Genomic DNA, 17,139 nt, shown 5'->3' with positions numbered 1-17,139 from the left:
GGAGGATTCTCACCCTCAGCCTCCCTCTTGTTTCTATTCTCTAGTTCCTGAATTTTAGCTCTATTCTCAATTCCCATCTGGTCCTGGCTCTTTGGCCCTGGTGTCAGGATATCTCCATCAGTCTTACTTATTACTAGTCTCCGGCTTCTCCACTCCAGGACCTTGGTCTCTGCATCATCCTCCATCTCAGAGTTCACTGGGAGCTGCCTTCCAGCTGCCTGGATCTCCCGAGCATCCTCCCTACTGCTCTCTGTCCAGTTCCCCCACCCTACAGCCTGGGTCTCTCTACTATCCTCTCTGCCTAGCACCTGGTTTTCTGTCCCTAGTGCCCAGGCCTCTTGTGGGCAGACCCAGGACTTCCAGGGGGACACTCCCACTTGGTTGGAAGGACCCGGCAGGAACTCTCTGGAGCAGAAATGCACCCTCTGAGATGAAAGGAGCTTTGAGAGAGAGGTGGCTAACGTCATGGGTGTGAGGTGGGACCTCATGCTAACAACAAGCTCCAGTGGCACCAGTTCTTCCTGGGAGTGGACAAACAGCTGCTCCATCCTTTGGTACATGTCCAGGGAAGGGGATGGTGGCCTGCAAATCAGGTGAGACTGCTCTTCACTGAGACACCAGGGTACCGGCCGTGCTTCCCGAGCACTGTTCTGAGGGAGCATACAGGTGCTTGAAAAAGAGGTGGTGCAAAAGATGGGATCAGAAGGAGTGTGGAAATCCCAAGGTGGGTCCTGACATGGGTGCTGCCAAGAGACCAGGTATCGGGTCCATGATTCATGCAGGCTCCTCCGGTGTTCATACATCTTCTTTTGTGACCGTTGTTGGACGTGAGCATCCAGGCCACGGAAATCTCCAGGACTGAAGAAGAATTCAGGGGTCAGCCTCAAATAAGTGTCATGTCTCGTGGAGGGCACCGCCCACTTCTGCGGTGGCATCTGTAGTTGAGAATGGAGAAACGAAATCCTTGCTCACACACTGTCTCATCTAATTCTCACAGCTTAGAATTACAATCCCCATTATCCAGATGGGGATTCTGGGGCTCAGAAGAGAGGGAATCATTTCTTTTAGGGTATTCATTCAAGACCAAAAAAGAGTTTACTCCAGGCCAGGCACTATTCTAGATGCTGGGGTTACCAGCATGAACAAGACAAAGTCCTTCTTGGGAGCTATCTTCCAGATATGGAAGACATAATAACCAAGTATACAACATGATAGGTATGAAAAGTGTTCGGGTGGAAATAAAAGTGGAATGGCGATGGGGTTAACCTCTTTAGAAAGGCTGGTCACAGAAGGCCTCTCATTCTCAGAGGAGGTGACATTTGACTGGAGACCCGAGTGAAACAATGGGCAACTAAGTGACATCTGAAGAAAGAGCACTGAAGGCAGAGGAGACATTAGTGCAAAGGCCCTGAGGTCAGAACAAGGCCACGTGCATAAGAACATCAAAGAGTCCCTATGCCCAGAATGAAACAAGTGATGAAGAGAGCCGTGGGAGATGAGGTCAGAGAGAAATGTAGGACAAATCATGCGGGGCCTTGGACTTATGGTTAGGAGTTGGTGTTTTATTCTGAGTTTGACAGGGAGCGTACCTGTAAGAGCTGTTTCAGGGCTTCGAGGGGCAAAATTCTATGATCCCTTTTTTTCTTTTTTTTTTAATTTTTTAACATTTATTTGTCATTGAGAGACAGAGAATATGAGCAGGGGAGGGGCAGAGAGACGGGGAGACACATAATCTGAAGCAGGCTCCAGGCTCCGAGCTGTCAGCACAGAGCCTGATGTGGGGCTCGAACTCACAAACCATGAGATCATGACCTGAGCCAAAGTCGGTCGCTTAACCAACTGAGCCACCCAGGTGCCCCTATGATCCCTTTTTAAAAATTGGTTCTTGGGATACCTGGAAGGTTGTCAGTTAAGCATCCGACTTCTGCTCAGGTCATGATCTCATAGTCTGTGAGTTCAAGCCGTGTCGGGCTCCGTGCTGACATTCTGTGTCTCCCTCTCTCTCTGCCCCTCCCCCACTCGTTCTCCCTCTCTGTCTCTCTCTCTCTCTCTTTCAAATAAACATTACAAAAATTTTAATTAAAAAATTGGTATTTAGGGGGGCACCTGTTGGGGATGAGCACTGGGTGTTGTATGGAAACCAATTTGACAATAAATTTCACAATAATAAGAAAAACATTGGTTCTTGCTCACAAGCATAATGTAAGACCTAAGCCAGGTGCAAAAGAAGACCTACCATGCCCAAACTAGTCTATGTTATTAGGAATCAGCATAGTTATGACTGCAAACTTCTGGGCTGCAATCGTGGTCTGATTCTTAATCTGGATGCCACACGTGGATGTATTCAGTTTGTGAAAAGTCACTGGTCTATACACCTATAATCTATGTACATGTATTATCCTCGGATTAAACTTTTAAAAGAGAAAGAGAAGGAAGGAAGGAAGGAAGGAAGGAAGGAAGGAAGGAAGGAAGGAAGGAAAGAAAGAAAGAAAAGAAAGAAAGAAAAAGAAAGAAAGATCATTTTGTTGGCTGCATGGAACATTGTACTTGGCTGAGAGAGACTGCAGGAACCAGGCAGAAGGCAGTGCTACAGTGTAGGTGAGACATGAGGGAGCCTTTGCCCAAGGGACTGTGGGGAGGTTTCGAGAAGTGATCAGATTTGAGGTATGGCTAGCAAGTAGAGCCCATAGGACTTGTAGAGGCAGAGTGAGGGAGGGAGGGAGGGAGGGAGGGAGAGACTAAGGTGACTGCTGGGTTTGGGGCCTGGCGATGCTCCCCCTGACCAGTCTAAGTTCCCCGTTCCCACACAGGGCAGAGAACAGAGTCCTCATAACAAGTGAATGAGCCAATCGTGGTGCCCGAGGGAAGGAGGTTTGTGGGGGCGCCCTCACCTTGGTGACCTTCCTCGTGCTGGGGTGAGTCCTGGTGACCCGGTGCCAACAGCTCTGGACCTGCCAGATCAGAAAGAGGCAGAGCACAAGCAGGTTGCCACAGCACCGAGGGTCCCTGCAGCTGCGATCCTCAGAAAGTAGGCCCCGCACTGGCTCCCACTCAGGGCCCTGGAACGGTCCCACCACAGCACAGGCGCCCAGCAGTGGCAGCAACATGACAAAGCTTCAGTGAGCAGGTGGTGTCAGGGAGATGGAGGGCAGGACTGCGATGGGTGACCCAGCCAGTCTGGGGTGTGGTAATCCCCGCCACATAGTGCCCCTGTCACTGAGGCTACCTCACAAAGGAGCCACAGCTAAGCTAGTTCCAGCTCCTGAACCTGGCACCAGAGCTGGCTAACATGTCCTCAGTGCAGGCAAGGACAGCAGTGGGGGACTGCCCAAAAGGAAGGAAGAGGTAGAAGAATTCATTTTATTTATTTTTTAGAAGAATTCATTTTAAATATCCCGCCTTCTGGAACGAAGAGATTATATTCCCCCCATGTGTGATGGGGTGACGTAGCCGTGGTCTGTGTGATTTCTTTCTTCCTATTCAGTGCTTTCGTCCACGTGTCCATCTGTCTATCCAACACCAGACACTTAACGAACACTGTATTGAACACGTGTATCCTTGTTTGATCACCACGCATCCCTTCCTCTTTGCTCACAGTATTTTGGTTTTCTGTCGGGGATTACTTTTGCCATCTCAGGATTTGTGTTGGTAGGAGGATAAATGCCACCCTGAAGATTGCCTTTCACCCGAAGGTTATACTCAAAATTTTAAATAATGGAGCAGGAAGGGACATCAGTCAATCAGAGGGTCCAGGCCTTGACCCTTTAATCACAGCATTTTAAGTGTTACTGAGCACCCTAGGAGAGGGGCATCACCTACTTACCAACCAGCTGTGATGTACTTCTCTATATTAAGAACCCAATATGCCACACGATGTATCCTGACTGAATCACCCCAACTTATACCTGATACTCTCCCACAGAACAGAGATTCAAGGTGGGAATAGGAAGCTAGTGAGAAAAAGACAAAGAAAAGGAGCCCATGACAGCTAGTAACTGACCCAGTTCTATCAGTTAAGACTCGGTGTTGCTAGGAGCTGGCCTGACACTCACAGCTGGGCCTCAGTATTCTCCTGTTCAACATAAACGATTTCATAGAACACCAACAACAGAGAAAACCATTCTGCGATAATCAAGACAAGAACAATGTCACTCTTTAATTATGTTTGAACAGAGACAAAAACATGAACATTATTGAAACCACAAAAATCACCAAATCCTCCTTATCCTGTCTAAAATGAGCGACTGCTATTTCTTTACCACTTACAGCATTAGCCCCACTTGATTCCTTCCACCATGTCGATAAGATCATTAAGATGCCCAATCATAGAACTATTCACATTTCCTGATGACATCTAATCAGAGCAGACCCCGGTTCCTTGAACCCTCCCCCAAATCACCTAATAGAACCCCAATCCTACAGTAAATCCTTTCAAACACCCTCTTATTGAGAAGACTTATCATTTCCCATGGTGTGCATTCTCCCTTGATGCAGTAAGTATTAACACTTTGGGTGTGTTCCCAGTAGTCCTTGGCTGGAGGGCACTAACAGTGGAGTGAGACTGTGGGACTGGTTCTGCTCTCACAACCAGCTCCCCTGGAATCTGTGGGCTCCATGACAGAGTTTTTTCCTAAACTCCATTTTGATTGCTTGCTAGCAAAAATCCGTAAGTGGAACAGGTACCTCCTTTGGGCCAGTCATAGTGCTAGAAGATAGGTATCCAAAGTACCCAAGGCATCTACAAACCCTGCTCTCATAGAGCTCTCAGTGTAGTTCAAAGGTGGACACTGAATAAAAGGAAGTTTGACAAGTGCCATAAAGGGCAAATACAGGGGGTTTGTGGGTCTATCCAGCAGGGGCAGTTACCTGGTCTGGATGATCAGAGAGGCTTCACTGAAGAGGTGATGAGCAGGAGCTAGCTAAGCAAAACAGTGGAACACAGCGCACACAACAAAGGGTGATAGATGGGGTTGGAAAAATTGGGGTGTGCTCAGGAGAGAAAAAGAAAGTGGGCAGAGCTGTATTATGGAGATGGGGGTGAGGACTGGTGGAGTGGGTCCTAGTAAGCCATGGCAAGGCTTTAGAGTTTTAAGCACAGAAGTGTATAAAAAACAAATTTCTAAGACAAATTGATCTTGAGCATATGTCAACATACTAACTTATTAACAAGGGAAACAACAAAATACAAAAGGGGGAGCTAGCTCTAAGAGAATTTGGAAATTGAGTTATATAATTGGGAAGCAGATTAATTAGGTGAAGTGTACTGTCTCCTTACTCATGGAAATAAAAACATCAAGTCCCATCAGTCTTCACTGAAGAGACCTGGGATATGATGGTCCAAAATGCCAGGTAGGCCAAATAACAACGGGAAATTGTTATAAAGGACATCAAAAAAGCTAGGATGCCTGGGTGGCTCAGTTGGTTGAGCGTCCAACTCTTGATTTTGGCTCAGGTCATGATCTCACAGTTCATGGGATCGAGCCCCGTTGGGCTCTGTGCTAACAGTGTGGAGCTTGCTTGGGATTCTCTCTCTCCCCTTCTCTCTCTGCCCCTCTCCCTCAAAATAAGTACTTTCTCTCTCAAAAATAAGTAATAAAAAGCATTTTTTAAAAAGGACATCAGGGGCACCTGGGTGGCTCAGTCGGTTGGGCGTCCGACTTCAGCTCAGGTCATGATCTCACAGTCCGTGAGTTCAAGCCCCACATCGGGCTCTGTGCTGACAGCTCAGAGCCTGGAGCCTGCTTCAGATTCTGTGTCTCCCTCTCTTTCTGGCCCTCCCCTGCTCATGCTCTGTCTCACTCTCTCTCTCAAAAATAAATAGACATTAAAAAACATTTTTAAATATATAAAAAAAGTAAAAAGGACATCAAAAAAGCAAATGATAAGGACATGTCTATGACTGTAAATTGAATAAGGTTTAATTCCCCAACAATGGTGGCTGATATATCTAACTAATATGGAAACGTGAAACAGGATCTGAGAGGTGAAGAGCAGTATCCAAACCACAGGGTCTCCTTTTTTTTTTTTTTAGAGGGTGGGGGAAGGGGCAGAGGGAGAGGGAGAGAATCTTAAATCAGGCAGCATGGAGGCTGATACAGGGCTTGATCTCAAGAGCCTGAGATCACGACCTGAGCTGAAATCAAGAGTCGGACACTTTATCAACTGAACCACTCAGGTGCCCTGTCACAGGAGCTACTCTTAAACAGGAAGCATCTGTGGGTATTACTCAATTCGGAGACAAATTTTGTTCTTCAACAAGTCGTACGTGAGGTGGGGTGCCTGGGTGGCTCAGTCAGTTAAGCATATGACTCTTGATTTCAGCTCAGGGGATGATCTCATGGTTCCTGATATTGAGCCCCACGTTGGGCTCTGCACTGACAGTGCAGAGCCGGCTTAGGATTCTCTCTCCCTCTCTCTCTCTCTCTCTGCCCCTCCCCTGCTCATGCACACACACCCTCTCTCAAAATAAATAAACTTAACAAAATGATTTGCATGAGGTGAAGTTTGATGGAGGAATTTTTGGTGTAATGAATGTTCCACCCTGGAGCCAGTTCAAACCCATCACGTTGCCCCATACCACAACTAGTTTCAAGCATAGCAACCAGATGGAGTGGAAGCAACCCAGGCCAATAGCCAAAATCGCAAGGTCCAGTTCTGGTTCAGCCACTGCCTCACTCTGTGACTTTGGGCAAGGAGCTTCCCTTCTCTGGGCCTTAGTATCTGTAAAATGAAGAGATTGCTGCATGATTCCTAAGGGTCCTTCCAGGTCTCTACTAGGTTTCCGAAATAGTTAACTGGAACTAGCATATAATGGTCTAGTTTGGGCTGATCCCAGTGGTCCCGAGATGTGCCTGGTATCATGTTGGAGAGAAAAGAGTGAGGGCCATAACAATCAGGAAGGACTTCTTGGAGGTGGTGAGGCATGAGTCTAGCTTTGAATAATGGAGATTTGGAGCAGCCTAGAGAAAAGAGCAGTGTGCTGGCCAAAAGAAACTGCTTGTCCTATGACATCTCCAAACTCAACCTGACAGAAACTCAACCCTCACCCCCAAACCTGTTCTTTCTTCCTGAATTCCCTACTCAAAGGATTCCATTTCTGGTGGACTCCACACTTCCCACTAAATTTTCACAAGGATATCTAAATATGGAGGAAAACATTTAGGATTACCCATCATTATCTCCATACCGTTCCCTCACCCGTGTAGGGTAAAAAAAAGATGATTTTGAAAGCTCAAGAATATGCTTAAAGATAAATAGGCAATGGAATGATGACATCATTGAAACCTTTCGTTCTGGGTGTTTGTCCGTGTGTGTATGTATGAATGTTTCATTTATTCTCCCTGCCAGAAATGTGTGGTATGATGATAACAAAAACAGCAAATTACTGTCCCTCGCCTAGAAACGACTTGGTTCCCCTGCGGGCGCCCTTGAAAAACGAGGTCCGTCCGCCTGCAATGGCGTCACTTCCGTTTCCTGCCGCGCGCGGCCATTTCCACTCCTCCAGCGCGACCTTCCGGCCGAGGCGCGCGCTCCCGCTCTGACGTCAGCTGCGCTCCCAGACGGGTGGCGAGACCGCGGAGTCGCAGCTATGGTGAGTGCGTGCGCGTGGTGGAAGGGCTGGGAAGCGCGAGACTCCGGGACCGGTTCACTTACTAGGCTGCCGGGGCTTAGAACGTACGCTGTCTCGATCGCCCGGCCCGGGGTTAGAGCTCCAGCGGCCGCGGAGTCCCAGCCTCCTCCCCCCGAGTTAGAATTCGGACCGCCGCGGGGCCCCAACAGCTCCTCTCGAGGTTAGAACTCGGAAAGCCTCAGGGTTCCAACAGGCTGTCGGGGGTACTTTGCAGCTACTCCGTGCGCGTGGCTGGAAGCCTCCGGGAAGTGAAGGAGTCCCGGCCCAGCGTGGGAGGAAACAGACCAACCCACGTGGGAGAGAGTAGAAAGTTGGATGAGAAAACCAGGCTCCGTCTTTTTTATTTCTGTTGTTGGGGATCGCTAGAGGATGGTGGGGAACCCTGAATTCAAATCAGCCTCCCCTACCCCACTTGACCATTTGTCGATGTTCAGGAGAGGGAGATCTAGATCTCCATGGGTCTGAGCCTTAGTGCCCAACCCCGAGTTACACGTGCCGGGGACTTGGCGTTTGAGGGCCTTTGGCGGCTGTGGTAAATGTGGAGTGATTCCGAACCCCGGCTTGGGTTCAGGAATGGTTGCTGCGAGGCGGCAGTCTCAAATCAGAGGACTCGGTAGCACCACGTGCGGCTTCTCTAAGCTGTTGGTGATCTCCAACCTTTAATCAACTCCTGTAGCTTGGTAGCTAGTTTTGTTTGGTACTTGGTAAGGAAAGAAGAGTTTACAAAGCACTTCCACTAACATAGGGAGGTTTAATCCTTCCAACGGAACGTGGATCCCGTTGGGCAGCTTCCCCCTTTCCTTCCGCCTACCCCCTATTTTGAAGTTAGTATGTGGCTGAGCCTTGAACTTGAAGCTTCTAAACCAGTGCTCATTTTACGGAATTCTACGGAAAGTTTTGGAATAGGATGGTCTCGAGTTAAACTTAAGAGAAATTTTCCTCGGGGTCCATGAGTGGCTCGGTTGGGTAGGCACCCGACTTCAGCTCAGGTCATGATCTCACCTTTCCTGAGTTCGATCTCTGGGTTGGGCTCTGTGCTGACAGCTCAGAGTCTGGAGCTGCTTCAGATTCTATGTCTCCTTCAGTCGGTCTGCCCCTCCCCAGCTCGCACTCTGTCTCTGTCTCTCAAAAATAAACATTAAAATTTTTTAAAAAAAGAGAGACATTTTCCTCAACTGTAAAATGGGGATAAAAGATGAATGAGAGTGCTGGAAAGATTTAAATGAGAATGCATATTAAGCACCTAATCCTAATACTTGGTACGGTGTTCATGAGCACGCCTTGTTAAATCCAAACCTTGCTGGGTTTTGTTTGTCTGGTGTACAGGGAGACCAAATAGATCAAGCTAGGGATCAAAGTTAGCTAGCAGTATTATTTCATTCGTTCACTCCTATAAATAACCCTTGAAAAACTTAAAAGGAATAAATACAAAGCAAAATTTCAGTTACTATTTATGAGCTAGGTAGTTTGTTTTAAAGTTGAGCCAACTTTTTATTGTTGACTAATACTGAAACAATAAGGTGAGGCCTCTTCAGTCGTTTGGGCTCCTGAAGTCTTCCCTTTTTGTGCATTTAATGTTTTGTTGAGAATTGAGAATCCTAAGTTCCAGAGAGTTGCTGTTGGAGCTGCAATTTAAAGTAGACTTTTGAGGAGTGATTGGGATTAAAGTGTTGTTGAGCCCTTTTATGTTTAGGAGGAGGGCACCAGTGTGGATGAGCATTAGATTTTGATAAGTCAAGGACGTGTGTTGTAGTCTCTGAGGTAGCCACCAAAAGAATAAAGATAACATAATTCCAAGCCAGTAGAGGGAATAGTAGAGTGAAAAAATAATAAACCCAGAGGAAGGAAAGAAAGAAAATGAAACATGCAGTTAGAACAAATAGAAGGCACAAAAGATGGAAGATTTGAACTTAATGTTATCAGTACTTAAATAAATATAGGAGACTAAGTGCTTCTGTTAAAACAGATTAAAGTAGAAAGAATGGTAAATGTATACCAAGTTAAAACGTGTGATGTAGCCTAAATATAAACATCAAAAAGAAATAAGTTTTAAGGTGAAAGGCATCTGAAGATAGTGGCTAAAAAAAGGTATGTGCTTCAGATTTGGTGTCTCCTCTATCAAAAAATAAATAAACATTAAAAAAAAATTTTTTTAAGGGGCGCCTGGGTGGCTCGGTTAATTGTCTGACTTCAGCTCAGGTCATGATCTCACGGTTTGTAAGTTCGAGCTCCATGTGGGGCTCTGTGCTGACAGCTCAGAGTCCTGGAGCCTGCTTCAGGGTCTGTGTCTCCTTCTCTCTCTAACCCTCTCCCGTTCGCGCACGCGCTCTCTCTCTCTCTCTCTCTCAAAAATAAAGATTAAAAAAAAATTTTTTTAATAAGGTATGAATAAAATAAAAATTATACAATTATAAGAAGAAATGGACAAATATGCAATTATATAGCATTTAAGTATATAAATGATAGTTGGTGAGTCCAGAACATCAGTGTGGAAAGAGGATTTGAATAATACCATCAATAAATTTGATCTACTGGTCATAGTGAATCTAGTGAACAAAATTATGGAAATTTGAAAACAAAACTAAACAATAGTGAGAATACCACACACAACAGCTAAAGTATTACCTGGATCTTAAAATGCTTATGTTGGAGGGAAAGGAGCTATAAAAAGGTAGGAAAAGAATGAAAAGACAAAACACCAAAGAAAAGCAGAAATTACTGAAATAGCAAACCGATCTGACTTATAGGATGGACAGAATCAGAAGATTTTCTCTGAAAAGTCCCCTCCAGCAAGATTAGTCAGGAAAATAAGCAAAAGAGATGAAAGTGAGGAGTAACAAACATGAAGAAGTTATAATCTTCAGATATTAAAAAGGATATTAGAACAATTTGATAGCTATAAATACAGAAACTGAGATGAAGTGAACAAATGCCTGAAAAAAAAGTGTATCAAAACCAATTTAAGTAGGAATTTAAAACGAATAAAGAAATTAAAAAAAAATTTTAACAGGAGGGGTGGCTGCATGGCTCAGTGTGTTCAGTGTGCAACTCTTGATTTCCGCTGGAGTCATGATCTCATGGTATGAGATTGAGCCCCACAGCTCCTGAGCTGGCAATGTGGAGCCTGCTTGGGATTCTCTTTCTTCCCCTTCACTGCGAGCTCTCTCTCACTCTCTTCTCTCTCTCTCAAAATAAATAAACATTAAAAATTTTTTTGACCTGGGGCGCCTGGGTGGCGCAGTCGGTTAAGCGTCCGACTTCAGCCAGGTCACGATCTCGCGGTGCGTGAGTTCGAGCCCCGCGTCAGGCTCTGGGCTGATGGCTCAGAGCCTGGAGCCTGTTTCGGATACTGTGTCTCCCTCTCTCTCTGCCCCTCCCCCGTTCATGCTCTGTCTCTCTCTGTCCCAAAAATAAATAAACGTTGAAAAAAAAATTTTTTAAAAAAAAAATTTTTTTTTTTGACCTGAAAAAAACCCTATACCTAGTTGTTGTTTTTTTAAAAACCCTATACCTAGTTTTTAAAATAGCTGTATTGCGATAATTGATGTACTATAAGAAGTTCACCTGTGTGAAGTGTATAATTCAGTGGTATTTCATATATTTACAGAGCTATGCAACCATTGCTATAGAATTTTAGAACATTTTTATCATCTCTTCCCCCCAAGAAACCTTATGTCCATTAGCTAATGGATATAAAATTAAAAACCTACTTAAGTTGGTTTTATCTCAGGAATGCAAACTTCGTTTTAACATTAGAAGAACCGTAAAAAATTAAAGGAAAACATTTTTCATCTGAGTCAGCACAAAATCTGATCGATTTCAACATCAATCTGTATAAGAAGAAATTGTTTTTTGGGGCGCTTGGGTGTCTCGGTCGGTTAAGTGTCCAACTTCAGCTCAGGTCATGATCTCACGGTTTGTGAGTTTGAGCCCCACATCAGGCTCTGTGCTCACAGCTCAGAGCCTGGAGCCTGCTTCTCATTCTGTGTCTCCCTCTCTCTTTCTCTCTGCCCCTCCCTGGCTCTCACTGTCTCTCTCAAAAAAATAAGCATTAAAGAAAAAAAATGTTTAATGTTTGTTTATTTTTGAGACACAGACCACGCATGGGGGAGGGACAGAGAGAGAGAGAGAGAGAGAGAGAGAGAGAGAGAGACACACAGAATCCAAAGCAGGCTCCACCCTGTCAGCATAGAGCCTGACATGGGGCTCGAAGAATTTACAAACCATGAGATTATGACCTGAGCTAGAGTCGGATGCCTAACCGACTGAGCCACCCGGGAGCCCAAGAAATTCTTAATATAGTAGGAAACAGTGAATTTTCTTAGCCTGAAATATCTAGGAGTAAATCTAAAAGATATTAAGCCTTTTGTAAAAATTGTAAAGCCTTACCGAGAAGTACTGAGTTAAGCATATATGTTTAAATTGACAGAGTCTGCATACTAAAGGTCCTTTACCCAAATTGGAATTGTATCAAATCTACGTATCAGATTATCCCAGCACATTTTTGTGGGCCTTGAAAAGCTGATTCTAGAATGTAAGGAGAAGAGCAGACCAATAATGGGGAGACCTTTTTCCCACTTCTTCAGGGAACTCTAGCCCTCACTTAATTCCACATCACCCTGGAACCACTGCAGTTTCAGGGACCAGGCGTTTGGTGCAAGCTCACGCTCAATGTCACTTCCGCTGACGTCACCACTGCGTCACTTCCTGCTTCCTTGCGGGTGGGTCATTTCTGTGTCCTTGCGGTGCTGGGCAGGAGACCACCGAGGCAGACGCGATGGTGAGTGCTCCCACCGGGGCGTCACCCACGGGTCACCACTTAGGACTGGGGTGCCGCGCGCTGCGTGCCGCGGTCCAGCCTCCAAAACCGGGGTTAGAGCGGGCCGCAGCGGGCGAACCACGCGTTGCTCGCGATGGTAACGTGCGGTGCATCCAAGTTTTATATATAAATACATATATTTGTAAAAAGAATCACAGGGAAAACAAATGAGAAATTAATGAAAATGCTGAACTCGAGAGGTAGGGATGAGGAAGAAGGAATGGTTTAAGCAGGCCCCTCCCAATTTGTTCCCTAAATGGTTTATTTTGAAGCAAAGCCAGTGACGTAGCATTTTATTCATAGGTGATAAAGTATGTATCTGTAAAATCAGGATTTTTAGCAACTGCAGTGCCATTATAATACCCCAAAATTTAATAATTCCTTAGTATGAAATATCTAATATCAGAATCAAAGGCTTGATCAGATTTTTCTTCTTTCCTTTTGTTTTTCCCCAAGAATACTTGGTCATAGATGTTTTTGTTCTTCAAGAGGGGCAGTGATCACATGGTATCTTTTATGATATTGGTAGCTGTTAATGTCTGGATCCATTAATCTGTGTCTGGATTAATTGATGAATATGGGTTGCAAGATGGTGGGATTTGATTGACTCATTCCTTTAGTAGGTGGAGTAGTGATACAGTCTGTATGGGAAAGGCAGGATAAATGCTTTACTGTTTGCCAGTTTTCAAAACAGTTTTAGTTCACTAACAGCTTTGACTTTGGAACCATGTAGATGTGTTACATATTTGAAAAGTAAAATCTTAATTTTTTTTAACAAGCTGAATACAAAGGAACCCTAATTGTATATCAAACTGATAAACCACAGGGAAATATTAATTTGAATAACTTGAATATCGTACTCTGACTGGGTGGCCTTAGTTGGATATATTGTAAGAACAAAAGGAAATTTTGACCTTGGTGAGCTTGTTGGTAGAGGTACCGACCATTTTGTATGTATTGTAGGGTGAGATGAATGAGAAAATATTTTGATGGATTCTTACTGAGGACAGAGGAAGATTTGAATATTGAATGGGAAATGGAGAGAGAACTCTGTGCTACATTTCTATAAATGCCTTAATTTTTATTTCAGTAAATTTGGGGTGGAGTGTGGAAATCCCAAATTTAAAAACTATCCCCATGTGACTCCAGTGGATACTGAGCCATGAGAACCTATTAAAAATCCATTTGCTATAATATTACCAAGCAAGAGAGGCAAATAAAAGTATATCGGCTTTAGTGTACATCATTGGACTATGTAATTGCTAAAATTCTTTTATTCTAATATATTTCAGTTTTTCTGAGTTGGGAATAGGCAGCCAGTGTCAGTCACTAAGTGTCTTTCTGAGGGCAGAGGAACAGGGAAGCTGATCACTATCTCTCTGGGTTGTTGATTATAAAGTATTTTGTGATTTGTCCGGAACAACTTCTGGTTCAGTTTGACTGATGGTTTGATGACTTCCCCCACTTCCCGCCCCATAGACTGAGGCTGATGTAAATCCGAAGGCCTACCCCCTCGCAGACGCCCACCTCACCAAGAAACTACTGGACCTTGTTCAGCAGTCATGTAACTACAAGCAGCTTCGGAAAGGAGCTAATGAAGGTAAGGCAGCCAGAGGGTGCTTCAGGTAGAGTGATCAGGCACTGGCTCTGGTTTAGATGTCCAACTTGGAAAGAGGGCTGGACACTTGATTGGGACCAGTGGGAGGACTTAAGAGCAGCATTTTGGCAGTAGCTGCTAAAGGTTAACGGTGTAGGAATTCTTTTAGACCCAGTTATTCACATCTATCTTGTGAGGAGAATGAGAGTCGGGATTTGAACTTGAGCAGTGTGGCTCCACGGTCTGTGCTCTTGTTCATACTCCAGCATTAACAGAGTGTGGTCTGGGGACTAGCACTGGGCCACAGAGATATAAGCCATCAGGAGTAAGTGTTTAAACAGTGATATGGGGTGCTGATTTTTCTTCTAAGTTGCGTGTGGTGTGAGCCTTCCAGAAATACTGCTTGTAACAGACTGGGATGGTAAAACCCTGATCCTTGATCACAGAGTTTGAGAAATGCTGTACTGCAAAGCCCGTGTGAACGCTGTTCCAGTCAGCCAGGCAAGAGGTGGTAGTGACTTGGACAAGAAGTGGTCTGTTTCAGGATGTGTTGTGACAGAGCCGATGGGTTTGATGGAGGGTTGGAGAAAGGCATTGAGGGTGGCTAATTGGTGATTAAATCCCGTATCACTTACCAAGGCCACACTGTAAGACAGAGGATTGCTTGTGGCTGGGGATTTTTGCTCAGAAAGCACTTGTTTCTTTCCCTTGGAAATTGCTTTTTTGTGGCTTCCATGCCCAAGCTCCACCCCCATCCCAGTCACTTATTGGGCCTCGTGTCCTTCTCTCTTCAGCCACCAAAACCCTCAACAGAGGCATCTCTGAGTTCATCGTGATGGCTGCAGACGCTGAGCCGCTGGAGATCATCCTTCACCTTCCGCTGCTATGTGAGGATAAGAACGTGCCCTACGTGTTTGTGCGCTCTAAGCAGGCCCTGGGGCGGGCCTGTGGGGTCTCCAGGCCTGTCATCGCCTGTTCTGTCACCATCAAAGAAGGCTCACAGCTGAAGCAGCAGATCCAGTCCATTCAGCAGTCCATTGAAAGGCTCTTAGTCTAAACCGGCGGCCTGTGCCCCACTCCTCACTGAGTCCTCCCCTTGGGGTTGTGTATCATATTGTCTGTGTTAGCATGTAGTACCTCCGGCCACATTCTCTTGTTATATCACAGTACTAAATCCGGGTTTTGCATTTTTGTATTATTTTTGTTTTACGGGGTGTTACCCATATATTAATCCTCCACCCAGCCCTGTCTCCCGTTCTTCTCTGCCATCTTATCCTCCCTTTTGAAAAATGAACTAATGCGAAGAACAGGCGGAGACAGAGTGGTGATACCATTCAAAGGCAGGGAAGAGCCAGGATAGAGATCTCGTTCCAGCTTTCAGGCGCTGACTTCCCCTTGTATGCAGGACCTGATGGATGTAAACACCATTCACTTTGTATCCCTCGTGCCTGGTGTACAAAATCATTCCATAAACGTTTGCTCTCTATGGAGATTATGTAGCATTTGGGGAGAAAGCATGTATCCTGTGAGGTTATTAGGTGTATGTCCAAGTGTCGTGTGCTAATCTGCCCCTGCCGTTTGCTTCGGTAATGTGGTATTGTTCCCCCCTCCCCCAACTCCTAACCATGCCCCTGAGGGCAGCAGGGCAGCAGCATAGCAAAGATGTGTGCAGAATTCCAGAAGCTGCCTGAGCAAGTTAGACATGGGGCAGTTGACCTAGGTCTTGAAGGAGTCCAGGGTGTCAAGAGAAAAGAGAATCAACTGATGCTGAAATGAAGAAGTCTCGTGAGTCCCGGAGGCCTGACTGGAAGCTACAGCAGAGATGCTAGAGTGCAGGAAACATCCTCTCTGGTGAATACAAAGGTCTTCAGTGGACAGTTGGTACCAGCTCTGAAAGCCATGACCCCTGTTCCCTGCCACAGTGTGGGGCAGGTGTATTCTTCATCACATCAGAGGGACAGTGCTCGTGTGCCATTCTCGTGAGCATTCTAATAAAGAGATATATTCATATTCCAGTTTAAAGAAAGTGTGGTTCTTGATAGGTATCCAGCTAATACCTGAAGTGAAGAACTGTTTCGCATTCTTAGAACAGTGATAGCTTCTCAAACTTTCCACCAAGAGGCTGTGAAAAAGCCATTACCTCTGGTGGTTTTCTAGCAGCTCAAAGTGTCTTGTACTGACATGATCATTGAGGTGTTGCTCTCACTCTACAGACGGTTTCCCCGCCTCAGCACTAAGGATGTTTTGGGCTGGAAGATTTTTTATTTTTTAACTTTTTAAAATTTAGGGGCGCCTGGGTGGCTCAGTCGATTAAGTGGCCGACTTCGGCCCAGGTCATGATCTCGCGGTCCATGAGTTCAAGCCCCGCGTCGGGCTCTGTGCTGACAGCTCAGAGCCTGGAGCCTGTTTCAGATTCTGTGTCTCCCTCTCTCTGACCCTCCCCCGTTCATGCTTTGTCTCTCTCTGTCTCAAAAATAAACGTTAAAAAAAAAAAATTAAATCCAAGTTAGTTTACATATAGTGTAGTAATAATTCTAGGAGTGGGCTGAATGATTCTTTATGGGAGAGGGGGGCCCTGTATGCTGTACAATGTTTAGCAGCATCTCTGGCCTTTACCCACTAGATGTCAGTAGCAATCGTCTCCCTCCCCGAAGACACTGCCAGGTGTTCCAGTGCCAAAGTCACCCCTAGCTGAGAACTGTTGCAGAATTAGGGCTGCTAGTAGCCTTTGCCACATGCTAGAGAGTTAGGGGTTGTGGTGGGGAGGTGATGACTGAAGCCACTTGTTAACCTGAGGGAAAGCACGGTGAGATCCTTGGATCTCAGCAAGAGAAGTTTTCTTCCAGGGTATAGATAACTGAATACCATAATGGTCAAATTAGTGCAGGTTATATTTAGTGTTGTCTTGGCCAGCTTGGGCCAGTGTGCACGTTTCAGTAAGAAGCATATGTAGGAAATCCAGAAACCACCCTATCCTGCTAAAGTGTTGTGTGCCTACTGGGCTAGTCATTTCCTCCAGGTGACTCCAATGTTTAGATACCCCCATCTCCCCACCCCGACCCCGCCAACCCAAGCAGCTTTATATTTGTAGGT

The 17,139-nt window shown here is 45.5% G+C and overlaps 1 protein-coding gene across 2 annotated transcripts; it reads left to right on the top strand.

Annotated features, from left to right (window-relative positions):
• Positions 1 to 7,525: 7,525 nt before the first annotated feature.
• Positions 7,526 to 16,056, top strand: SNU13 (small nuclear ribonucleoprotein 13). 2 transcript variants are annotated; one of them, XM_047066716.1, is made up of 3 exons: positions 7,526 to 7,591; positions 13,929 to 14,049; positions 14,841 to 16,056. In XM_047066716.1, the coding sequence occupies exons 1-3, from the start codon at positions 7,589 to 7,591 to the stop codon at positions 15,101 to 15,103; spliced, it is 387 nt and encodes a 128-aa protein (XP_046922672.1). In that variant the 5' UTR covers positions 7,526 to 7,588; the 3' UTR covers positions 15,104 to 16,056. The 2 variants fall into 2 exon arrangements, with proteins under 2 accessions (XP_046922672.1, XP_046922671.1); XM_047066715.1 differs by lacking the exon at positions 7,526 to 7,591 and adding an exon at positions 12,319 to 12,410.
• Positions 16,057 to 17,139: the final 1,083 nt, after the last annotated feature.

Source organism: Lynx rufus, unplaced genomic scaffold (genome assembly GCF_022079265.1).
Source record: "Lynx rufus isolate CCGP_SWC_20201006 ecotype Redwood Valley unplaced genomic scaffold, mLynRuf1.p SCAF_7, whole genome shotgun sequence".
In the NCBI taxonomy this organism is placed as follows: Eukaryota; Metazoa; Chordata; class Mammalia; order Carnivora; family Felidae; genus Lynx; species Lynx rufus.
Note: the sequence above shows the minus strand (reverse complement) of the source record. Positions and strands in the feature narration are given on the sequence as shown.

Excerpts from the sequence above, each read along its gene's own strand:
- SNU13 (XM_047066716.1), top strand. Across the intron at positions 14,050-14,840 it reads TCGGAAAGGAGCTAATGAAG|CCACCAAAACCCTCAACAGA; the intron begins GTAAGGCAGCCA and ends TTCTCTCTTCAG.